The 27927-nt window shown below is 39.5% G+C and overlaps 1 protein-coding gene across 1 annotated transcript; it reads left to right on the top strand.

Moving 5' to 3' along the window:
* Positions 1–181: 181 nt before the first annotated feature.
* On the top strand, positions 182–27927 carry LOC132989659 (chitinase-3-like protein 1; the record flags this gene model as incomplete). The annotated part of the gene is made up of 13 exons (XM_061057397.1): positions 182–241; positions 694–790; positions 1071–1102; positions 1433–1459; positions 1648–1849; positions 1950–2006; positions 2491–2641; positions 2764–2888; positions 2979–3102; positions 3192–3374; positions 3571–3687; positions 3820–3952; positions 27845–27927. Coding segments are annotated over exons 3-13 (1227 nt in total), but the record flags the coding sequence as incomplete, so codon positions are not given.

Below are 27927 nucleotides of genomic sequence, written 5' to 3'. Positions count from 1 at the left end.
ATTCTCCCCAAGAAGACGAAGATATTTGAAAGTTAAACGGGCTTGGCATCTCAGGTGACTTCACCCAGCTTCACCCAACAATTAAACAATAGTTCTTTGGCATTAATTGCATTAATTATCCCCACCCCCGTTGTTGTTGCCACACCTTGTGAGCTGCCTACCTGTATTAAAACTCCACAGCCATCAGTCATCCGTCAGTCACAGTTGAAGAACAGTACATGCTTCTTTCAACATTATTTCTGTGAGTATTCCTTTAACTTTGAATTTATTAAACTAAATATTCTGTTTTTTAAAGTTGTTTCAAGATTAAATGTGACAACTGCTTTGTCTCTTCAACTAGCTCACAAGCTTAACTGGACACATTTTAGCCAGAGAGAGTACAACAGGCCGGCATTTCATTGGCTGTTTCTCTTCTAATTTGGATTTAACTGTAAAGATTTGTTTAAATATTGTTAGGATGTTAAGCATTAAAGTTGTGTTTTAAGTCAGACAAAGGCAATTCATGCACCAACTTTGTACCATTTAAGTCAAATCAGACCTGACCTGATTTTCAATGGGATAAAAAAACATAAAAGTAAGCAAATGCTTCACTAGCAACACAGATATGTAACTAGCAATGAAGTTAATTAAAAGATGAGAGAAGAAGTTGGCTGGAAATGCTTGCCAAACAAATTTGTCTTCTGTGTCTTCCAGCTCAAACCTATATTTACGGATCAGGTGTTGGAACAATACCTTGGGTGGCTACTGGGCATCATTCCCTTTCCACTCCCTAAACGTTTGCATTTAACAGGTGCTTAGTTTTGATTATACTACTGGCTTTTGTCACCAAATGTTGCGACTAAGTAAAAGTTTAACCTACCTGTAAAATGATCTGTGTGCCTCGAGTTGGGACCAGCACTAGTAAGATTGCCTTTTATTTGTTGTGCTTTTATTTTCATGCTTAAGGTTATTTGGACCAGATTTATTTTATGGAAACACACATTCATCTCTGAATTCTACATTTATTTAAATGAATATATTTTTTCAACTGCATATTCATTATTTTTTTCTATTTCAATTTATTCACATAGCAACACAATGTGGAAGCTAACTCTATCTGCAGGTAAGACATCCTGGTCAAAGTGTCTTTGAATGTTTGATTCAACTAAATCTTCAAAAGTGTTAAGTGTACATGTGTATTGTCTCATTCAGGTAGTTTTTGTTAGGTAACCCCAAGTTATTTTCACTGAGAGGAATTTGTATTCATTTTACCTCCAATGTACTGAGAAATATCAGAAATCTCAGAAAGATTGAATTCATTAACTTGAAACAGTAAACTAGAACTTTTACCTGTAATGCATGAATTATTATATCAGAAAGCCTTTTATTATGTTTGTATTGGTTGTTTTTTTATTTTATTAAACTGTATACTAACACGTGTGTCCTTTTGAAGGTCTCTGTTTGATCTTTGCCAGCTTGGGTAAGTTCATCACACAAATTGATCACAATCATCACCTTTATAGCTGCATAGGACTATCTGTCTAGAAGAAATATAATATATTTAAGGAAACAGATGTTAATGTATGTTAATGTTAATAAGGACATTGAAACATTTGATCTATACAATAAATAATTAAAATAATCATGATTTTTCTTTCATGTCTATAGCTTCTACCTCCAGGCTGATGTGCTACTACAACAGCAAGGCTGAAGACAGACCAAATGTCGGGAAGTTCAGAGTTTCAGATATTGATCCGGACAAGTGCACCCATCTGATTTTTGCCTTTTCTGACATAAGTGAAAATGAGCTGGTTCCCACAACTGTAAATGATGTTCAGCAGTACTTCGAGTTTAACGCACTCAAACAAAGGTCAGTCCTTAGGTCTATAAATACTGTGGAGATTACATTGTAATACAAGGTATTTGTTTTGCAAAAAAAAATCATCATTTTATTTTTTATGCTCCTGTAGAAATCCACTTCTGAAAACCCTGTTGGCTGTTGGTGGAGAGAAGTTTGGGACAGAAAAGTAAGTTACCTTCAAGGACATTAAGGCTTGTTTGGAAGGACACATATTACTAACAAACTGTTGTAATCCTCTGACGTCCAAATTGGCCTTGCAAACAAGAAAATTCACATTTGTTTTTAAGAGTTGGGAACTCTTGTTTTTTGTTCTAAATTCATTCAAATTGAATGCAACCCAGCTGACCCCTACAGCCAAATAATGAAAAAACGAAATTTGTAATTCTCTGAATCTTGTACAATATGTATTTTAGACACTCAGGTCAGTGACTGCACATTATAATTATGGGGATTATTTGGCATCATTTATTATATATAGGCTATGGAAAGCATGGGTGATAATACATTGCATCCACACTAAATATTGGTTTACACCTTATCTCATGTTTTGATTGCCTTGTTCTGTTTGAGCAGAGGCCTTCATTGAATAGCTAGAGTGTGAGTCTAAAGACCAAGTTGTGTTTATATTTTTATTTTTGTATGCTTACCAGATTCAGGACAATGGCGGGATCACAAGGGAACAGAGAAGTGTTCATCCAGTCTGTAATCAAACTACTCAGAGCATTCAATTTTGATGGGCTAGACGTAGACTGGAGGTACCCAACTGAAGAGGACAAGCAGAGATTCACAGAGCTTTGCAAGGTCAGACCCTTATTATCTCCTCTGGAACCGGCATTTTCAGAAAAAAGCCATACTGCAAATGCCATGCATGACATTAAAAGTTATTTAACTGAGACTGAGAACCATGCTTCTGTGTTGTATAGGAGCTGGAAACAGCCTTTGTCGATGAAGGAACTTCAAGTAACCAGGAAAGATTAATCCTCGCAGCATCTGTCTCTGCTGAGAGGTCAACCATCGATGCTAGTTATGAAGTGGAAGAAATTGCCATGTAAAATAATTTTTAATAAATCTCTGCCATAATAACAATAAAAAGCTGCTGTTATGTTTTAGTAAAGGTGATTTCCTCTTAATTTATCAGGCACCTGGATTTCATCAACGTGTTGACGTTTGACTTCCACGGCCCCTGGGAAAGTGTCACAGCACATCACAGCCCCTTATTCCAGGGATCCCAAGACACTGGAGATGCTATCTACTCTAACACTGTAAGTAAGGGTTTATTTTTTCATACAGCTTTGTTTCCAAACATGTACCTGTATCCTATTTGTTTTGATCATTGGTCTTCCCTTCTTAGGCCTCTGCCTTAGAGTACTGGCGGGACCAGGGAGCACCTGAAGAAAAACTGAACATGGGGTTTGGAGCTTTTGGACGAGCTTTTTCCCTGTCCTCTAATTCAAGCGCTGTCGGTGCACCAGCCAGTGGTCCTGGTGAGGAAGGCTGCTACACCGGTGAAGACGGATTCTGGGCCTCTTATGAGGTATTACTGCACGGTTTCAATATTACCCATTTATATTGATGGCTTTATTATTAGCTAACAGTTTTGGCTGTATTTTGTCTGCCAGATATATCCTTATTATATATATATATATATATATATATATATCCAGATTATATCCTTGTAATTATAATTACTTTTATTAGATCTAAATACCAAATCTGACCCTTCTTTTCAGACTTGCCTTTATCTAGATGGGGTACAAACCCATTTTATTTCTGATCAGAAAGTTCCATATGCCACAACAGAAAATCAGTGGGTTGGATTTGACGACACAACCAGTATAAGTACCAAGGTAAGCATCTGTCTTTAACACAGTATTACATTGTCGTGACTCTGCAAATGACTGATTTCACTGATGTACACAATTCTGTTACATTGATTTTTTATACAGACTGTTGAAATGTTGTCTTTCTCATCCTCTCAGATCAATTACCTCAGAGCAAACAAATTCGGAGGAGCCTTTGTCTGGTCTCTGGACCTGGATGATTTCAGAGGAGAGTTCTGTAACCAGGGCAAGTGCCCATTCGTTAGCCAACTACATAATCTGCTTGTACCAGGTAAATCAATCATCAAAATATGTACTTTTTCATGAGGTAAAGGTTTCACAATTTATTTAATTAAATACCATTCGCAATGCAAAATTCGGAAAGCCACTGTTTTATACTTCTATGACTTTAATATCTAGAACATATCTAGTTCAGATTCAAGGAATCTCAAAAGTCGTGCTCTGTCATATCACAATATGATGATCAAGCAAGGGTTAAGATCAATTAACACAATATTTGACTGTCTTTCTTTCAGGTCTCCCTGAATCACCTACCACATCTCCTACAACAACCAAAGCTGCCCCTACTGCAACGACAGCTGCCCCGACTACAACCACAGCTGCCCCTACTGCAACCACAGCTGCCCCTACAACAACCACAGCTGCCCCGACTACAACCACAGCTGCCCCTACTGCAACCACAGCTGCCCCGACTACAACCACAGCTGCCCCTACAACAACCACAGCTGCCCCTACTGCAACGACAGCTGCCCCGACTACAACCACAGCTGCCCCTACAACAACCACAGCTGCCCCTACTGCAACCACAGTTGCCCCTACTGCAACCACAGCTGCCCCGACTACAACCACAGCTGCCCCTACTGCAACCACGACTGCCCCGACTACAACCACAACTGCCCCTACTGCAACCACTGCTGCCCCTACTACAACCACTGCTGCCCCTACAACAACCACGGCTGCCCCTACAACAACCACAACTGCCCCTACTGCAACCACTGCTGCCCCTACAACAACCACTGCTGCCCCTACAACAACCACGGCTGCCCCGACTACAACCACAGCTGCTCCTACAACAACCACAGCGGCTCCTACAACAACCACAGCTGCCCCGACTACAACCACGGCTGCCCCTACAACAACCACAGCTGCCCCTACAACAACCACAGCTGCCCCAACAACAACCACAGCTGCCCCTACTACAACCACAGCTCTCCCTACTACAACCACAGCTGCCCCGACTACAACCACAGCTGCCCCTACAACAACCACAGCTGCCCCTACTACAACCACAGCTGCCCCTACTACAACCACAGCTGCCCCAACAACAACCACAGCTGCCCCTACTACAACCACAGCTGCCCCTACTACAACCACAGCTACCCCTACTACAACCACAGCTGCCCCAACAACAACCACAGCTGCCCCTACTACAACCACAGCTGCCCCTACAACAACGACTGCGGCCCCAACAACAACCACAGCTCTCCCGACTACAACCACAGCTGCCCCGACTACAACCACAGCTGCCCCTACAACAACCACAGCGGCTCCTACAACAACCACAGCTCTCCCGACTACAACCACAGCTGCCCCTACTACAACCACAGCTCTCCCGACTACAACCACAGCTTCCCCTACAACAACCACAGCTGCCCCTACTACAACCACAGCTCTCCCGACTACAACCACAGCTGCCCCTACAACAACCACAACTGCCCCTACAACACCCACAACTGCCCCGACTACAACCACTGCTGCCCCTACTACATCCACGGCTGCCCCTACTACAACCACAGCTGCCCCTACTACATCCACGGCTGCCCCAACAACAACCACAGCTACCCCTACTACAACCACAGCTCTCCCGACTACAACCACGGCTGCCCCGACTACAACCACAGCTGCCCCTACAACAACCACAGCTGTCCCAACAACAACCACAGCTGCCCCTACTACAACCACAGCTCTCCCGACTACAACCACAGCTGCCCCAACAACAACCACGGCTGCCCCTACTACAACCACAGCTGCCCCTACAACAACCACAGCGGCCCCTACAACAACCACAGCTGCCCCTACTACAACCACAGCTGCCCCGACTACAACCACAGCTGCCCCTACAACAACCACAGCTGCCCCAACAACAACCACAGCTGCCCCTACTACAACCACAGCTCTCCCGACTACAACCACAGCTGCCCCGACTACAACCACAGCTGCCCCGACTACAACCACAGCTGCCCCTACAACAACCACAGCTGCCCCTACAACAACCACAGCTGCCCCTACTACAACCACAGCTGCCCCTACTACAACCACAGCTGCCCCAACAACAACCACAGCTGCCCCTACTACAACCACATCTGCCCCAACATCAACCTCAGCTGCCCCTACTACAACCACAGCTGCCCCAACAACAACCACAGCTGCCCCTACTACAACCACATCTGCCCCAACATCAACCTCAGCTGCCCCTACAACAACCACAGCTGCCCCAACAACAACCACAGCTGCCCCTACAACAACCACAGCTGCCCCAACAACGACCACAGCTGCCCCAACAACAACCACAGCTGCCCCTACTACAACCACAGCTGCCCCTACAACAACCACAGCGGCCCCAACAACAACCACAGCTCTCCCGACTACAACCACAGCTGCCCCGACTACAACCACAGCTGCCCCTACAACAACCACAGCGGCTCCTACAACAACCACAGCTCTCCCTACTACAACCACAGCTGCCCCTACTACAACCACAGCTGCCCCAACAACAACCACAGCTGCCCCTACTACAACCACAGCTGCCCCGACTACAACCACGGCTGCCCCTACAACAACCACAGCTGCCCCTACAACAACCACAGCTGCCCCGACTACAACCACAGCTGCCCCTACAACAACCACAGCGGCTCCTACAACAACCACAGCTCTCCCTACTACAACCACAGCTGCCCCTACAACAACCACAGCTGCCCCAACAACAACCACAGCTGCCCCTACTACAACCACAGCTCTCCCTACTACAACCACAGCTGCCCCGACTACAACCACAGCTGCCCCTACAACAACCACAGCTGCCCCTACTACAACCACAGCTGCCCCTACTACAACCACAGCTGCCCCAACAACAACCACAGCTGCCCCTACTACAACCACAGCTGCCCCTACTACAACCACAGCTACCCCTACTACAACCACAGCTGCCCCAACAACAACCACAGCTGCCCCTACTACAACCACAGCTGCCCCTACAACAACGACTGCGGCCCCAACAACAACCACAGCTCTCCCGACTACAACCACAGCTCTCCCGACTACAACCACAGCTGCCCCTACAACAACCACAGCGGCTCCTACAACAACCACAGCTCTCCCGACTACAACCACAGCTGCCCCTACAACAACCACAGCTCTCCCTACTACAACCACAGCTGCCCCTACTACAACCACAGCTGCCCCTACTACAACCACAGCTGCCCCTACTACAACCACAGCTCTCCCGACTACAACCACAGCTTCCCCTACAACAACCACAGCTGCCCCTACTACAACCACAGCTCTCCCGACTACAACCACAGCTGCCCCTACAACAACCACAGCTGCCCCAACAACAACCACAGCTGCCCCTACTACAACCACAGCTGCCCCTACTACAACCACAGCTGCCCCAACAACAACCACAGCTGCCCCTACTACAACCACAGCTGCCCCTACTACAACCACAGCTGTCCCAACAACAACCACAGCTGCCCCAACAACAACCACAGCTGCCCCTACTACAACCACAGCTGCCCCTACTACAACCACAGCTGCCCCAACAACAACCACAGCTGCCCCTACTACAACCACAGCTGCCCCTACAACAACCACAGCTCTCCCGACTACAACCACAGCTGCCCCTACAACAACCACAGCTGCCCCTACAACAACCACAGCATCAGGCTCTGGACTGTGTTCAGGGCCAGGGCTTGTCCCCGACCCCAGTGACCCAAACTGTTACTACAACTGTGACGATTTTGGTAATGCTTTTCACACATGTTGCGGAGCTACTTTGGTCTTTAGAGGCCAAGGCTGTGCATTTCCCTGAAGGGTTTCACTTGAATGAAGTCAACACACATATATGGGTTGACCTTTTAAAAATGATTTCTGTGTAAAATATCTTTGTTGAATATAAAGAAAAATGCTCAAAATTGGTAATTCATGCCTTTTGTAAGGCTTTGGTGATCTGTACTTTACAAAATATTTTTAAAAGATTAAATCTATTTTGTTTCCTCCTTTTTGTTGACAAGCGAACAAATGTGATAACATTCAATTTTTTTAGCACTAACACATATTATGGCATCATTTTGAAACCATGTGTTCACTTGAAGAGAGGTCACGCTCTTCCATTCATGTCTCTCATTACATATCATAATATTTATATTACTTTATTCAGAAACACATGTCTAGATGTGTGTATCTCAACCAGTTAGGTGTGTATATTCTCTCTTTTCACTGCAATTATTTATTTTGACAATAAATTATAATAATAATAATATGTCTGTTGCATCAGTTCTCCATTGTTGTTTCATACTCTAGTTAATGGGTGTATTATTTTTTGTATTTATATGCAGTCAGTGCATTTGCCAATATGCAACACAGAAGTTTTATATTGCATATTTATATGGTGTACATCTACATCAAAATACATGCTACTAAATTTTGATGAATCACGTCTATAATAAAAAACAAATTGTTTAAAAAAATTCTGTGTAGTGACATTTTAAATACAGAAAAAATAATCAACATCAAAATCAATAAGCAAAATGTACAGTACACAGATTCCCACTTGTAGGTCGTGTACAAATAGCAACAAGGTATAGGACATTTGTAAAAGGTCAACTAGACTTTTTCCCTTACATCACTCAATGCGACCCATCATATTTGATGGTATTAATTGCCAGTATAGCCCTAACTATTCTTGAACTGCAGTCCAAAACTACAGCAAAAGTTTTTCCAACACAGTAGAGTCAGTCAATTATTCATGACTACCGGAAAGGATATTATAATATAACATGAAACAGCCTGTGTTTCCACACAGTATTATAATTCAAACACAGCAGGCACAATGAATTATGCATGATTAAGTATAGGTTTTAAAGCAAGGCTTAGCTGTTTGATATGGATGTTAAATTATTCCAGCACAGACATGTGGCCATATCCAGCAATTTTCATCTCACATTGGACCCTGATTGAAACATTTGGGCTGTTTTCCTTTTCCATGCACTATTCTTATAGGTCAGATTGAAAATAAAGAAATCCCACACAACCTTCAGAGGGACCAAAACATTTTTATATTAAATTGGTGATGCCAAACAATAGTAGTGTGCAGGATTTTCTTCTTTGCAATGTGACATTTTGATGTCCTATGTACCTACTTCAAGAGATAGTTGGATGTGGAACATCTCTGTTAAAACTATTGTTATAGGTAAAATAGTTACAGAAACGGCATCTCATACAGAAAAATGTGCTAAAGGGATGTAATTTGTTGGCTGGATTAACTAAAGAATACAAAATGGAATGTTAGTTTCATACCCACAGTATCCATAGCAAGGAAAATTCCTATGACTATTAGTTCCTCATAATTATGGAGTACTATGACTCCAAAGGCATAATGTATTCTCAGGATATACTAATGATTGTTAATTAGTGCAATGGAAATGTCAATTGAGAAAAGACCAAATCATTAGATTACCTTTACCATTTAAATTACCATCTATTTTGAAATGCATTGCCTACACCACTTTTGAACTATATTACACTTGACAGATATTGTGGAATCATTTCACTAATATGTCAGATAACAGGACCAATAAGATGTTTTTTCTTTGGAGTAAACTGTCAAATTTTCCCTGGCCGACAGATCTTAACGCTGTCTTTGAGGATGCTGAATTACAATACAGCTATAGATATAATTTACCATGTAGAGTGAACACAATTAGAAATAAATGACTTGCTGGATGTTAAGAGAAATGGTTAAATGATATCTTGATAAAACCAACATTTCAGACTTTTGTTCAAATTAAGCACAATTATGTTACTGAATCCCATGTTAAAGCAAACTTATCAAGAAGTCAGAGATCTTTGGTTGCTAAGCTGAGAACAGGAATCCTTTCTCTCACTCTTGAAGTCGGCAGATTCAAAAACATCCCAAAGGAACACAGACTGTGTGAACTATGTGATTAGGAGAAGTTGAGAAGGAATCTTCTTTGTTTTGTAATGTCTTTTTTAAGTCCTTTGATTAATGAAATGTAAGCTCAAAATCCTTCAATGTTTTGGAGCTCTGATGATAACAGGGTGGAGATGTTATTTCATTTCATGTTCATGAGCTGGCCACAATTGTCTCTGAAGCCTGGAAGAAATGTCAGGATGGTTTGTTTTGTTATAACTATTAAGTGTCACCTTTTGGTCAGTAGTCTGTACTGTGTTTTGGGCTGGGCATATTTTTTGATACGATAATGAAATAAAATCATCAATCATCCACTTTGTATTCAAATAAAACAGATATTTTAATGTTAATGTTTTGTTGTTTGTCAGATGTACTCAGAATAACAATGAACAGGAATATTTTAATTGATGTGTAAAGGACACAGGGTGTGACCCATGTCTACAAACAGAATGTCTCATAGACTGCATAATAAAATGTAGTGGCGTCACTGTGACATGCATGGGGAAGGAGATTTCTCTCTCTTACAAACTACGCCATCTGCTGTTGTATTACTGCAAACGTGCTGAACAAAGTTAAATACTTTGCATTATGTATCTCTCTGTCAAACTTTTGTGGTCAGTTCCATCAAGGCTCTCACTAAACTATTGAACACACAATGCTAAAGTTTAGGGGTGTAAGCACATAAAATAAGGTTAGTTGGAAGAGAGATGTTTAAAACATTATTTTAAAACCTAGGTGTGAAAACAAGACCTATGAGGTGTATATCTTATATACTGAATATCAATAATACAAGCCAAGTTTCTTCAAACATTTTACACTAAAAAGGTCTATACTAATAATACAGAATAAAGTTTCTATATTTCAAACAAAAGGAAAAACAAGTTTCACTAGTTTCTGGTCAATAATTGGTCTACTGTAAGCTTTGTCCCTGTCTTTAAAGCTACCCACAATTTAAAGCTTTTACTTTTACTTACAACTAATAATCAAACACAGCAGAAAGAGACAGAGAGTACCTTTATCTCCAAAGCACTTGTGTTACTGTATAATGTTTGGCCACATGTTAATTTAAAATGTGTTGTCTGACAATTCTTGAAAGCTTCTGCATTACGTCCAAAAGTACTAAATGTGTCAAACAAGAAGGGTTTTCCTGTCCTTGATGGTCGAAATAACAAGAATAGGGAGAGAAGATCCTGCTTCAGACAATGATCTAAAACTGTGTACCAATCTGATTTAAGCCTCTTCTCGCAGTGATTTAAGATAGATGCTTGACTTGTAATTAGAGGTTGTTGGAACATTTGAACACTTCAGTCATATACTTAAATAAGACACTCAGGTAACACTTTATAATAACCTTACTTAAAAAAAAATATTTGTAATGCTATAATTTATATTATGTTAAAGGTTTATTGTTTCACACATTACCACAATTTATACACTTTATAAAGTGTTTGTTAATAATTACCCAAGGATTTGTAAACCGTCTTTTAACATTATCTGGATGGCTATTATAAAGTTGGAACTCAAGATTATGATAACACCTTATTAATACTTTGTAAAGCATCTACAAACTTGTATTAGACAGATAACTGTCTGTGGGGCTTGATGAGAGTCTGGGTTATGTGGGGGGAGGGCAGTGACATTGTTCCACAGGCAAGAAACTGCTCTTGTGGCGAGAGGTTTTTGTCCTGATGGACCGCAGCCTCTTGCCAGAGGGGAGGGTCTCAAACAGTCCATGTCCGGGGTGAGAGGGGTGGACCACAATCTTACCTGAATGCCTCAGGGTCCTGGAGGTGTACAGGTCATGGAGAGATGGTAGATTACATCAAATCCCCTTCTCTGCAGAGCGGATGATACCAGACTGTGATGGTTAATAAATACAGTGTAGAGCATCTATTAACATTATTTGGGTGGTAATTATAAAGTTGGAACAAGATATTATAATCATCAGTTGCAACTTTGCAATAGCCATCCAAATAATGTTAATAGATGCTTTGCAAAATATTTATTAACCATTAACAAAGTGTTAAAAATATCAGGTCCATGTTATCTATGTAATGTTTATAGATGTTTTATAAACCATCTTTTAAAGGTTTACTAATCCTTTGGTAATCATTACCAAACACTTTATATAGTGTGTAACATTACTGGTTGTAAGTCAACATTCAAATTGGGATTTAAGTGTGGCTGTTCGGTACTGGTGGTGAGTAAAAATATGTCCTTGCAGAAGAATTGGTCAGGAGGCAGAAATAGTTGCAAAAATAAGGTGGTTGATTTATTAACCAAAAATTGCACAAAAGAGCAAAACAACCTAATAAAACAACCAGACTAAATAAACTGAAAGAAAACACAGCCTCAAAGCAAGCTGCCACAAACAACTATTTTTTCCCCCCAGACTCTGGCTGAGTCTGCATTCATGCTCCTCTTGACTCCGCCCTGATTGGAGCAAACCATTTCAGGCACAAAGTGAAGTGAAAGATCAAAATTCCCACTAAAACAATAATACATCATTTAACAGCTAAATAACATGATAATATTCAAGATTCAAGTGGGAATCTAAAGCACACTATAAAATTACAACCGTAAACAGAAACTTGTTTTAGTTAACCTTTATAAGTACAAACAAGAAAGACAACACAAACTGAAGGCTCCACTCTGTCCAATTAGGCACAGGTGACCTCACTCAGGCTTATCACTCTGCAGGCGGCAGTAAGTGTATGGAAGGTGGGGGCAGGTTAAAAGGTATGGCAGAACCTTTTCACATAGTGTATAAAATGTTATGTGTGCAACAATAACTGTTAATATAACATAAATTATACAAAGCATTACAAATAATTATCAAACATTATTAACTATTTTTGTTTGTTAACAGTAAAATAACTATTGACTTAAGTTTAATTAACTATCAGTTTACCCTTAATTGATGGTGGTGTTAACAAAACTCAAAACATTAATCTTTTTCACAGTGTGTAGAAAATCTCTGAAGACAATCTTTATTCTTCATTGTTCAGATTTAGTATGCTGGTATAAACAGCAGCCACCACATTATGGAGAAGACTTTTAAAGTTTCTTATGAGTAGCAAAAAAATATTTGTGCAGTCATTCCTTCCAAGATAGGTACCATTACTTTCAAAATTTTAAGTGCGCAAAAAGATTCATCAGTCAGTTTATGAAATTGTAACATTATTATTTCACTGTCAAAAATCATCTCAGGCAGTCAGCTGCTAATCATGTTCACAACTTCAAAGGATTTCAATCATTTCATTAATTGAGGTCATTTCAAAGCACAACTCAGAGCAAATACAGTATGTCATCAAATTATTAAATGTTGTTAACAATAAAGCCTTAACTAAGTAGAGAATGTTACTTTCTGGCTCTTGAATTCAATATCATTTTTATTTACATTTTGATAAAAATGAACAAACACATCCTGACAGGTGGTGTTGAAATTATTTGAAATGACAATAATGAAGGCTTTTCCAGAATCAGTTGTTTGAGGTGTTACCCACATTGTCCTGATGTGGATTTCCATTGTTGATGATGTGTTTGATGATGAAGAAATTCGCCGTTGAGACTGACTTGCTTTTAAACAGAATTATTTATTAACAAGATGCAGAATCACTGAACACGTCTGCCCAGGAGAGTCATGTAGCCAATAATGATCTCTCTCAAACATACAATGAGAGTGCTATTTATACAAAATGTCACAGGACACATGAGGACATCTGTTTCCTGTTCTTGGGTATCTCTCTGGACACAGGGGTCCCCTTGTTTACCTTCCACTGTGGGGGATCCTGTCTTAGATTTAGGAATTTCCTGCCAACTCATAGAACAACACCTCTGAGCAAACATTCAACTGAAGGGGACTCCTCTATCAGATACAAATTATTTCCAGATGTGTGCGTTATACAACTAAAAGAGCAGTATAATATCGCTGTCCTAGATATTTAAGACACTTCATATTCCCCCCTTCGAGACAACAGTCTCGAAAACAAGAAAAATGATACAATTATGATGTGAATTGGCCTCATAAGAATCACATAATAACACACACAGAGAATGCTTATGATATACCCTTCTGTCCATGCTTAACCTTGGCAATATAGTAAAATTTGTATTTGTGGAGTGTGAGAGCGAAAAACCTATCTGGCAGCTATCTTTCTTTATTATCCATCAAACAATCTAGACAGGAAAACTCTCTCATGGTCCCTCTGCCCCAGGCAACCACATATAGTACTCCAAACCAATTAAAAAGAAAAGGGTTATGAAAACGTTATAGAATGATATATAAATGCATACATTTAAAACCTCAGAAATAAAATCAAGTCAGGCTGGTCGACCCATCGCATCTTCCAATGGACTTTTCCCTACCTAACACCAGTTTCCCTAAGGATCGATAAAGGAATAAAACACCTGAGGTCCCAATATATGCATTTTATACAGTTCCAGAAAACTCCAATACTAATCCAAAGTAATATGTTTTACTAAAATGATCTACTATAGAGTAAAAAGTACAGAATATTTATCAATAATACAAGTTACATTGTAATAAAGAAATCCAATACTATAAAAACATACATAAAACATACGTATATATCAAACTGTTGCTTTTTAGCAGCATCAGCTTCTACTGTAATAAACCTTCAATGATTTTTCAATCGACACCCCTCATCATGATGTCCTCATTCAGGGTCCGCTGTCCATTTCCATCCTCCATAAGTTTGGCTGTTCAAGTCCATTAGGCTGGAAGGATCTCCGGACAATCAGCCACCCTCACATTGGTCTCCCAAATATTGTCCTAGGAAGAAAAATCAACAACCAGTATCTTTGCACATACAAAAACATCAAAAATATATTAATTTTTGTATCATACTTTCATATTATTCCACTACATGATTAACATATACATGAGTAATATACATATTCCATTTTCCATTTCCCCCCTTTTATCCATTCACTTCCTATTCAAAATAATAGTGAATCAATGATGAATTCAGATGTTCAAAATGGATATTTCTCTACTAGCTCTTGTCCAATCTCTATGACCTCCTCATCTTCGCTTAGATCATTACCACTCAGTAGCGGCATCTGAATGTTTTCTCCCGGCATCACAACTCCTACCCATCTCAATATCATAGCCTTGGCAAAGGTCAACAACAGCGTACAAAAACAAAACATCACAGAGTGATAGAAGAGTAGCCACCAGAATCTGAACCACTATAGCTCCTATTGGTCCTAATTGGTCTTGCAACCAAGCATTCGCAGACCATCCTGCTTCTTCTGATGGACCAAATGAATCCCTTATAAGTTTCAATGCATCTATGACACTAGTCATATTGTCAGCAGCATCAGGGATCAAAGTATAACAGTCGCTCCAGTTAAATTTAAATCTTTGACCTCTGCGTGGCTTTAATCAAAACACCATTAACACCAACAGAGACACCTTCATCCAATTCAGACCTATGTGTTGGCAGATTTTAACAATACATTTTCTAACACATCATTCATTTTTTGAATGATGTGTTAGAAAATGAACCTTGGATTTGCAGATGATAGACAGCTCCTAGACGTTGTTTAATTCCCAATTTTTAAAAAATAGTCTTACTGTTTTATTCACAAACTCCTTCCCATTATCTGAAGATATGCAGTCTGGGAGTCCCCACCTGCTTATGACCTCACAACACAAAAACTTAAAAACTTGGCAGCAAACTGAGCATCTTTCCGCTTGGTTGGACAGGCCTCAAGCCACCTTGAAAATCTGTCCAACAACAACTAGCATATATCTTTTACCTCCTACCGGTCTTATCATATCAACAAAATCCAAAACTAACTCACACATAGGACCTATTGGCGTCCAAACATTGTTTTTAGACAAATTGTACACCTGCCTATGACATAATCAATCTGCTCAAGCAAATACAGTACTCCAAAAACCATACTCTTTCATAATCTTTCTCCTAACTCCCCCCTTGCACATGGGCTAAACCATGTGCTTCCTGAACCATCAGACCTAGCAGGTCTAACAATTTCATTATCTGAGCATTCACTTATCTCTCTACTTCCTGAACCTTCACTATTCTACCTTACAATTCCTTCAACATAAATCTAACTCAGGGGTGGGCAAACTTTTTGACTTGCGGGCCACAATGGGTTCTAAAATTTGACAGAGGGGCCGGGAGTGTTTGTGTGAACTAATATAAATGACATGAAAAAGCCATTACATGAAAGGATTTGGCCTTTAACAGGTAGCAAAGCATGAATATGCAAGGTTCATTGTACAAATTGATTTCCAAATGCATTCATTTAATAAATACAATTTTAATAAACACAGTAGTGAAACTCACGTTCAGTTTCAGTGGGAACAGTGTTGTTGATCTCCCTTTTTTGCCAGTGCGTTAAAGTCTGGAGTTAGTTTTGTGGTGGCAATTCTCAGGATAGATCCGAGGTGTTGGTCAGTTAACTTAGATCTGTGAGGGGCTTTGTTGATGTTCATGACGCTGAATGTCTGCTCACATACGTAGGTCAAGCCAGCATCTTCTGTGCCGTCCTCCAGAGGTTTGGAAACGTGGCTTCGTTAAGTGAAGCATAAAAGTCATTCAGTTCAAGAGAGTTGAACTTCTCCTTTAAGACGGAGTCAGACTGAAGATCGATCAGTTCCAATTGCAGCTCCTGTGGTGCTGTTTCAGGGTCTTCTGACAGGGGACAGGACACCAGCTGAAGTGACTTTTCAATGTTTTCAAAATCAGAAAACCGACGGCAGAATTCTCTGTGCAGGTCGTCAAGGGATTTGCTGTATTTCTTTGTGTTTCGCGTCGCCTCCTTCTGCATGGCAAGTGTGGGGAAATGAGCGAAAGATTTGTTTGCAATTTGTCTGGAGAATAAAGTTAGCTTGGATTTGAAGGCTCTAATATTTTTGTACATGTCGTGCACAAACTGATCTTTCCCCTATAGTTTCACATTCAGCTCATTCATGTGTGAAAATATGTCCACAGCAAATGCAAAGTCACAAAGCCAGTTCTTGTCGATTAGCTCAGGAAATTCGTCGGATTTCCCCATTAACTCCAAAAATGCGCTGACCTCCTCTTTCAGCTCCCACACTCGTTGAAACACTTTGCCCAAACTTAACCAGCAGACACAAGAGTGGTACAGCAAGTCCTGATGATCCACATCAGTTTCCTCCAGGAACGTAATAAACTGACGATGCTGAAGTCCCCTTGCTCGTATGAAGTTAACAAGTTTTACAACTGGATTCACGACATGATTAAGCTGCAATACAGACTTACACAGAGATTCCTGATGGATGATGCAGTGAAGGAAAATAACATCCTGGTCAGGGTTTTCCTCTTTCACTTTATCCTGGATTCTTTTCAGCAGTCCAACATGTTTTCCAGTTAAATTTGGCGATCCATCCATTGTGACATTGGCAAGTTTACTCCAAGGTAGCTTCATTCTCTCGATGACAGCAGACACCTGGTTATACAAGTCCTCTCCTCGCGTTTTTCCTTTCAGGGACTCCATGGTCAAAAACTCCTCCGTTACCTCAAAACTGTCATTAATCCCTCGGATAAAAATTAGGAGCTGAGCAGTGTCTTTTTCGTCATTACTTTCATCCAGTGCTAGTGAATATAACTTAAAGGACTCAGCCTTTTTGTTTAATTCGCTGGCTATATCTTCGTCAATCAGTTCCACACGGCGAGTCACAGTCCTGCGTGATAAACTGATTTTTTCAAACTGGCCTTGGCTCTCCGGACACAAGAGACCTGCTGTCTCTACCATGCATACTTTTAAAAACTTGCCTTCGGAGAAAGGCTTGCTAGCCTTTGCTAAATTGAATGCCAGCAAAAAACATGCCTTGGTAGTTGACTCTTGAATCGCAGTTTGTTGGTGAAATTTATTTTGCTGAGTCTGTAAATTAGCCTTCAACCTCTGAGCCGTAGCCGCCCGTTCTTACGTGGACTGCTTGCTAGCGTAGTTAGCAACGTAGTGACGGCTGATATTGTACCCTTTGAAAACTGCGACAGTTTCTTGGCATATCAGGTGTACAGCCTTTGATCAGACTTCAGTGAAAAAATATTTTGTTGTCCACTCCGTATTAAACACTCTGCATTCACTGTCCACTTTTCTTTTCTTTGATCCGCTCATTTTTACAGAAGGGCTCATACGGGTTCATAGGGCAAAGCGAAAAAGTGAAGAAGGGAGTAATACACCACACTCTGAAGTGCGCCATCTATTGGGGAAACACGGGCATTACAGGGGAAAACGAACAAGGTTTAATTATAATAAAATGTAATTTAATAATAATATAATTTGGACAAATTCGGCGGGCCGGATTAAAAAGCCTAACGGGCCGTACGCGGGCCGTAGTTTGTCCATGCCTGATCTAACTCCTTGACCTTTCCTGTAAACAACAGAAAAGTCCTCTCCAACCTCAGCATCTATCTATACTCCTCTGAAATCTCCTCTTTTCTGTAACATTCACAAGCAAAGTGGCTTAGCTGTCCACAATTATGACACATTCCCGAAGACTGTTGGAAATTTCCTCATCTATCTCTTTCTAAACTTCCTATCTGTGGTTGGTCAAAAACTGACTGCGGAAAAGGTGAAGTGGGGATCATGGCTAACAGCTGAGGTAGCTGAAACTGGATCTGTTCGTGCTGCGGTTGTGGTGGTAATTGATTTGGTTGAGGCTGACTTTGCATAACCACAGCTTGTTTCTTCTCTTTCTTATTGTACACCAGCTGTAGTTGGTTAAGTTTTCTAAGAGTCTCCTGGTCCTGTTCCTTCTGGTCATGCTCCTTTTTCCGACATAGCTCAACTTGATGTGCTATGTGATCCGTATACACACCTTTTTCCCATGCTTCCAAGACCAACCACCTCTGCCAACTTGCTCCTCACTGGTAGGGGCAGCCCCTTCTGTATCTCAAAATTGATTGCTCCATTTGATTCAAATCCGGGTCATTTCCTGTGACATTTCTCCACACTTGATGAGCCCTTGACACATAAGCTCTTGGGTTTTCCTGTGGGCCCAATGATTCAATGAGAATATTATCAGGGTGTACGTTTGTTGGAAATGCATCTCTCAATGCTCTCCACATCCGACCTCTACTTGCAGCCAACAATTCCGGATCATATACTACAATGCCACCTGCAGGATTTCCTCCATCGCTGGGACCCCAATGAGGCTAGCCAAGATTCTCTTAATGTCTCCCATGGCAGGCTGTGTTCCCACCAAAACCTCTTCCAACGTTGAAATCCAAGGATGTGCTCCATCCTGAAGAGTGGGTAACTTTTCAAGTATGTTTGACATATCTGTACTTTGCCAGGGCTTATACTCTAAATTTTGACCTCGCACAATTACTGGACACATTTTATCGAGTCTCTTTCCTTTTCTTGGACGTAATACATACCCCAAAGTGTCAGACTTTTGAGACTTCTTCTTCTGTCTTTTTCTCTGTGTTTTTTGCAGTTCCTGTAGTTGCTTTTCCAATAATTGCTGGGTTTCTGGACTGGTAGATTCACTTATGTTCACAAGGCATCTATTTATAGTCCTCTCAATCTCTCTTAAAATCCTGCATCCATCATCTTCCACCCCTGCACCGGCTGCTAGCGGGTGAAGATATGTAGGACCTTCTCTCTCTGAGTCTCCATCAAATATCACTCTCATCTGTGATGTGATAGTTGCCCTCCTGTCTTATCACTGGGAGCTGAGGATAAACATCAGTAAACTTCACTTCCTTCTCCTAAGGCGGGGGCTTCTTTGCTGATGCAGTATGTGAAAAGGGTGTGTTAACCTTCTCCATTAACTTTCCTGCTTCCTTATCATTTTTCTTTATTTCTTGCAAACTTCTGTCTCTTTTTTCTCTTGCAGCTTCTAACAATTTCTGTCCCTCATTTTCAAACAACTGCAGAATGCCAAGTTCGGTTTCTCTTTTCTCCTTACGTCTCTTTCCCCTTTTACCTTTCTTTTGCTTACCTTATATGTAGACACAAGCACCTGTATTGTTTTAATCACATCCGGGTTCCCCTTAATATTGTACAGGCAATGCAACGGCAGAGTACCTTAACTTCCAAATAATGGTCAAAGGTCATGTTTAAGCTCAAGAGTTTTATGTACATTAATAACCTGATTAAAAAGACAAAGAATTGCCACATTTCCAATATTCTGCCTGCAACTCATTTGGCTGGACAACAAAAATACTTTAAAGTCATTTTTCTCAGTTCTACACTCTGGCGACTTAAGGTCTTTTGCCTTTGTAGGGCAGTATAAATAAATGTATTCACATATAGAGAAATGCAGGTGTTTGTTGAAAGAGTTTGTGGATAAAACCACACTGGCCTTGATCAAGCTGGATTCAGGATCCCTACGCGCTGTTATCTGCAAGCTCCCAATGTTTGTGAAGTAATGCCAGGTATCTCCTCATCTGCCCTTTAGACTGATCCAGTTCAGACACATTCCATCTCCTCCAGTTCTCACACAACATAGTAAAAACAGAGAAGACAAAAGGGAAACAAAACAAAAGTTTAGTGTCTTAGAGTCACTCTGAATTCGTATACACAATGCAATAACAATTCAGTGAAATATGCACACATTATCTGTTTTTTTGTTTTTTTCTTCTATCTGTGGCAAAAGCTGTCTCCCTGCCAGGGGTGTGTTTTCCGGGAGGAGGAGGGGCTCTCTCTCTCTCCCCACTCCTCATCAAGAGGAGTAATCTAATTGGCTCTCTATTTGAGGCAACGCCTCTTGGACCGCCTCCTAAATTTCTCAAGGGCTTCCAGTCTAACCTGGCTGTCAAAGAGTTAACATGGTCTCCAAACCCAGTGCAGTTAATGCCCAGAATCTACAGACACACAAAAATCACCACAGCCAAATACAAAATGTATCCTCTGATAGTAAAAACTTCTCCACCTATTTTAAACAAGCCTATACGTTCTTTTGAACAAACAAAATTCGCAGCATAATGTGGTCACACACATACACACAAACAGACAGAAAGAGAAGAAGAAAATTCACACTCCAATCAGTTTGAACTTTATCAGGAATTTTTCTGTTCTTTTCTCTAATCTCGCTACCTGAATGTGTACAGACTGTCCTCGCTGGTCTCTCCACTTCTGTTAAAAAAACAGATACTATATATACTTATGTATAAACGTCCTTTATTAGGCTCATATGTATTCATGAGATTAAACAAACATCCTCTGAAGGGCTCATATTTTTATCAAATCGAATATATAAACGTCCCCTGAAACAAAGGCTCATGGGTTTTTTTTTAACACTGATGAAGATCAGATTAAATAAACGTCCTCTGAAACAAAGGCTAATTTTTAACACTGATGAAGCAAAAATATCCCCTCTTATAAGTTACTAAAATCGTCTTTATCCAATCTCCTGCTATATATGCCTATTTAATAATACATCTATTCTATTTATCAATCCCACACATTTCCGGATCACTTACACACATAGCTTCACAGATCTCTCAAAAACATCCAAATCACAGTGCAACCCACAAGACACAAGCTGTCTTTCAACAAACACATTCTAAGAACGCACACACATAGCTTGCTCCAAGGCTTCAAAAATTCCTCATCCTCGCACACACAGACAAGCTGTACAGCGACACACATACACACAAGCTTCAACCGCGATTCACCTTAAATCTTAAAGTCGACTCATTTATAATTTTCCCTTCTAACTTTTTTACTTTGGCCAAAATTTTAACAAATTGTCTTTTAACCAATTACTTCACACTGCATGCTTCAATGCACACATTTTTTCCTTTATTCAGCACTTTCATTTTTCCTCTTTTCTCAAAACTTTATTCCATTTTTATTTCATCTCTATTTCTCATCTTCACTTTTCATCTTTTACTTCTCTTCTTTATTTCTCATCTTTATTTCCTCACTGTATTTCCTACATTATACGTTTAATTCCAATTTCCCTGGCCAGGGATCCCCTTTGTTTTATTTTTATTTTCACTCAATTTGACTACTTCTTAAAGCCAACTTTCACTTCAGTGTCTAATTTACACATGACTTACTGTTAAGAGGATACGGGCCCTGTCCTTGTTAAACTTGCATAGTTTTTTAGCTAACTGGTCTCGTTACTCGTTGCGCTTATTAACATTAACTTACTTTCAACTTTATTCTCTTTTCTGTTATTTTATTTGAATCCCCTTTATTTATATACTTTTTAACGGATAATTACTCCAAACATCAACATATCATTGCACTTCAGTTCTTCGACAGTGGAGCCAAATTGCAGACAGAATCAGCTCCCCAATGCGTAAAAAACAGACACTCACGCTCTGAGGTGATGGAGGGATACTCATTGAATCTGGTCTGCCGCAGAAGGCCCCAACTGATCCTGTTCCGTGACGCCAAAATTGATGTGGATTTCCGTTGTTGATGATATGTTTGATGATGAAGAAATTCGCCGTTGAGACTGACTTGCTTTTAAACAGAATTATTTATTAACAAGATGCAGAATCACTGAACACGTCTGTCCAGGAGAGTCATGTAGCCAATAATGATCTCTCTCGAACATATAATGAGAGTGCTATTTATACAATCTGTATCTCTCTGGACACAGGGGTCCCCTTGTTTACCTTCCACTGTGGGGGATCATGTCTTAGATTTAGGAATTTCCTGCCAACTCATAGAACAACACCTCTGAGCGAACATTCAACTGAGGGGGACTCCTCTATCAGATATCACAAATGTGTGCGTTATACAACTAAAAGAGCAGTATAATATATCTGTCCTAGATATTTCAGACACTTCAGTCCCATTCTTTAGAGTTCATGGACTGAGCTGTGAGGCTCAGGGAGCTTTTGAATGTCACAGTTTTGAATAAGATTGAAGTGAAATACTACAAGCTCTTCGTCGTTCTTTTTGGAAATTCTTTGATTGATGCCATGGAATCTATGAAAAAGATCTTTTAAGGTCTTTTAAAAAGTGAATGTTCATTTTCTAAATTCAATTCCCTCTTTTTGTTTTTGCAGGAAAGCGGCTTATTCCTCACAAAAGCTAAGGGATTAACTGGGCAAAAGTTTGCTTCTATACAAAGACACGTGGTGTTTTGGGGTTCCCCTTACATAGTTAAATTAAACTATAGTTTAACATATTTACATTACATATTTGTAATGTTCATATATCCATTTTATGAAAGTATGAGGTATAACAACAACTTAAAGGGCTTGTAATAAAATACTTATGGGGTTACAGACTGCTGTTTGGGATGGTGTTGTACTGGACAGTTATATTGTAATGGGGTTTTCTAATTGATTTGCTACTATGAGAAACATAATAACTGGACCAAAAAATTAAAACATTCAATGTTTTACAGTCCATTACAAAAACAGCATACAGAGGGGGGATGTCCGGGTGGTCTAGGATTTGCAGATACTGACCATTTAATCACAACATTACAAGAATGAGACCAGACACAGACCTTTGTTAGAGGAAAAGGACCACAGAATGATTGCAGCAATATTGTATCATCTTCAGCGAGTGGTTTAACCTTCTTGGTCATTCTTAGCAGATATCAAAGAATTAACTTGTAGCATTCAATCTGATAAGGTTTCATTGAGAAAAAAAGCTAATCATACAGTTTGAGTGATCTGGTTGGTTTTCTATTGGATATTAATACTGATGACTGAAGTGTTCTTATTCTCCCCTAGAAGACGAAAGCTCCTTAAAAAGTGAAACTTGAAAGTTGAAAGGGTTTGGAATCTCAGGTGACTTCACCCAGCTTCCATCATGCTTAACAATTAGACAAGAACACTTTAGATAATGCAATATTGCATTATTTATCCCCACCCCCTCTGTTTTTCCACACCTTGTGAGCTGCCTACCTATATTAAAACTCCACAGCCATCAGTCATCAGTCAGTCACAGTTGAAGAAGAGTACATGCTTCTTTCAACATTATTTCTGTGAGTATTCTTTTAACTTTGAATTCATAAAATTAAATATTCTGTTTTAAAAAGTTATTTAAAGATAAATTGCAACACTGCTTTGTCTCGCCAACTAGCTCACAGGCTTAACTGGACACATTTTAGCCAGAGAGAGTACAACAAGGCGGCATTTAACGGGCTTTCTCTTCTAATTTGGATTTAGCTAATATAAATATTTGTTTAAATATTGTTAGGATTTGAAGCATTAAAGTTGTGTTTTAAGTCAGACAAAGGCAATTAATGTGCCAACTTTGTACCATTTAAGTCAAATCAGACCTGACCTGATTTTCAATGGGATAAAAAAACATAAAAGTAAGCTTATATCAAAGCAAATGCTTCACTAGCAACACAGATATGTAACTAGCAATGAAGTCAATTAAAAGATCAGAGAAGAAGTTGGCTGGAAATGCTTGCCAAACAAGTTTGTCTTCTGTGTCTTCCAGCTCAAACCTATATTTACGTATCAGGTGTTGGAACAATACCTTGAGTGGCTACTGGGCATCATTCCCTTTCCACTCCCTAAACATTTGCATTTAACAGGTGCTTAGTTTTGATTATACTACTGGCTTTTGTCTCCAAATGTTGCGACTAAGTAAAAGTTTAACCTACCTGTAAAATGATCTGTGTGCCTCGAGTTGGGACCAGCACTAGTAAAATTGCGTTTTATTTGTTGTGTTTTTATTTTCATGCTTAAGGTTATTTGGACCAGATTTATTTTATGGAAACACACATTCATCTCTAATTATGAATTCTACATTTATTTAAATGAATATATTTTTTCAACTGCATATTCATTCTTTTTTTCTATTTCAATTTATTCACATAGCAACACAATGTGGAAGCTAACTCTAGCTGCAGGTAAGACATCCTGGTCAAAGTGTCTTTGAATGTTTGATTCAACTAAATCTCCAAAAGTGTTAAGTGTACATGTGTATTGTCTCATTCAGGTAGTTTTTGTTAGGTAACCCCAAGTTATTTTCACTGAGAGGAATTTGTATTCATTTTACCTGCAATGTACTGAAAAATATCAGAAATCTCAAAAACATTGAATTCATTAACTTGAAACAGTAAACTAGAACTTTTACCTGTAATGCATGAATTATTATATCAGAAAGCCTTTTATTATGTTTGTATTGGTTGTTTTTTTATTTTATTAAACTGTATACTAACACGTGTGTCCTTTTGAAGGTCTCTGCTTGATCTTTGCCAGCTTGGGTAAGTTCATCACACAAATTGATCACAATCATCACCTTTATAGCTGCATAGGACTATCTGTCTAGAAGAAATATAATATATTTAAGGAAACAGATGTTAATGTATGTTAATGTTAATAAGGACATTGAAACATTTGATCTATACAATAAATAATTAAAATAATCATGATTTTTCTTTCATGTCTATAGCTTCTACCTCCAGGCTGATGTGTTACTATAACAGCAAGGCTGAAGACAGACCAAATGTCGGGAAGTTCAGAGTTTCAGATATTGATCCGGACAAGTGCACCCATCTGATTTTTGCCTTTTCTGACATAATTGAAAATGAGCTGGTTCCCACAACTGTAAATGATGTTCAGCAGTACTTCGAGTTTAACGCACTCAAACAAAGGTCAGTCCTTAGGTCTATAAATACTGTGGAGATTACATTGTAATACAAGGTATTTGTTTTGCAAAAAAAACGTTAAAATTTTATGCTCCTGTAGAAATCCACTTCTGAAAACCCTGTTGGCTGTTGGTGGAGAGAAGTTTGGGACAAAAAAGTAAGTTATCTTCAAGGACATTAAGGCTTGTTTGGAAGGACACATATTACTAACAAACTGTTGTAGTCCTCTGACGTCCAAATTGGCCTTGCCTTTTGTTGTACTGTTTCAGCACTTTGTGCAAATTCACATTCGTTTTTAAGAGTTGGGAACTCTTGATTTTTGCTCTAAATTCATTCAAATTTAATGCAACCCAGCTGACCCCTACAGCCAAATAATGAATAAACGAAATTTGTAATTCACTGAATCTTGTGCAATATGTATTTTAGACACTCAGGTCAGTGACTGCACATTATAATTATGGGGATTATTTTGCCACTTTTTTTGGCATCATTTATTATATATAGGCTATGGAAAGCATGGGTGATAATACATTGCATCCACACTAAATATTGGTTTACACCTTATCTCATGTTTTGATTGCCTTGTTCTGTTTGAGCAGAGGCCTTCATTGAATAGCTGGAGTGTGAGTCTAAAGACCAAGTTGTGTTCATATTTTTATTTTTGTATGCTTACCAGATTCAGGACAATGGCGGGATCACAAGGGAACAGAGAAGTGTTCATCCAGTCTGTAATCAAACTACTCAGAGCATTCAATTTTGATGGGCTAGACGTAGACTGGAGGTACCCAGCTGAAGAGGACAAGCAGAGATTCACAGAGCTTTGCAAGGTCAGACCCTTAATATTTCCTCTGGAAATGACATTTTTAGAAAAAAAAGCCATACTGCAAATGCCATGCATGACATTAAAAGTTATTTAACTGAGAATGAGAACCATGCTTCTGTGTTGTATAGGAGCTGGAAACAGCCTTTGTCAATGAAGGAACTTCAAGTAACCAGGAAAGATTAATCCTTGCAGCATCTGTCTCTGCTGAGAGGTCAACCATCGATGCTAGTTATGAAGTGGAAGAAATTGCCATGTAAAATAATTTTTAATAAATCTCTGCCATAATAACAATAAAAAGCTGCTGATCTGTTTTAGTAAAGGTGATTTCCTTTTAATTTATCAGGCACCTGGATTTCATCAATGTGTTGACATTTGACTTCCACGGCCCCTGGGAAAGTGTCACAGCACATCACAGCCCCTTATTCCAGGGATCCCAAGACACTGGAGATGCTATCTACTCTAACACTGTAAGCAAGGGTTTATTTTTTCATATAGCTTTGTTTCCAAACATGTACCTGTATCCTATTTGTTTTGATCATTGGTCTTCCCTTCTTAGGCCTCTGCCTTAGAGTACTGGCGGGACCAGGGAGCACCTGAAGAAAAACTGAACATGGGGTTTGGAGCTTTTGGACGAGCTTTTTCCCTGTCCTCTAATTCAAGCGCTGTCGGTGCACCAGCCAGTGGTCCTGGTGAGGAAGGCTGCTACACCGGTGAAGAAGGATTCTGGGCCTCTTATGAGGTATTACTGCACGGTTTCAATATTACCCATTTATGTTGATGGTTTTATTATTAGCTAACAGTTTTGGCTGTATTTTGTCTGCCAGATATATCCTTATTATATATATATATATATATATATATATATATATATATGTATATATATATCCAGATTATATCCTTGTAATTATAATTACTTTTATTAGATATAAATACCAAATCTGACCCTTCTTTTCAGACTTGCCTTTATCTAGATGGGGTACAAACCCATTTTATTTCTGATCAGAAAGTTCCATATGCCACAACAGAAAATCAGTGGGTTGGATTTGACGACACAACCAGTATAAGTACCAAGGTAAGCATCTGTCTTTAACACAGTATTACTTTTTAGTGACTGCCAATTACTAATGTCACTGAAGTACAAAATTCAGTTACATTGATTTTTTATACAGACTGTTGAAATGTTGTCTTTCTCATCCTCTCAGATCAATTACCTCAGAGCAAACAAATTCGGAGGGGCCTTTGTCTGGTCTCTGGACCTGGATGACTTCAGAGGACAGTTCTGTAACCAGGGCAAGTGCCCATTCGTTAGCCAACTGCATAATCTGCTTGTACCAGGTAAATCAATCATCAAAATATGTCCTTTTTTATGAGGTAAAAGTTTCACAATTTATTTAATTAAATACCATTAGCAATGAAAAATTCTATATACCACTGTTTTATACTTCTATAACTTTAATATCTAAAACATATCTAGTTCAGATTCAAGGAATCTCAAAAGTCATGCTCTGTCATATCACAATATGATGATCAAGAAAGGGTTAAGATCAATAAAAACAATATCTGACTGTCTTTCTTTGAGGTTTCCCTGAATCACCTACCACATCTCCCCCTACAACAACCACAGCGGCCCCTACTACAACCACATCGCCCCCTACAACAACA

Source organism: Labrus mixtus, chromosome 15 (assembly GCF_963584025.1).
Source record: "Labrus mixtus chromosome 15, fLabMix1.1, whole genome shotgun sequence".
NCBI classification, from domain to species: Eukaryota; Metazoa; Chordata; class Actinopteri; order Labriformes; family Labridae; genus Labrus; species Labrus mixtus.
The sequence above is the reverse complement of the archived record's forward strand: the minus strand, read 5'-3'. Positions and strand labels throughout refer to the sequence as shown.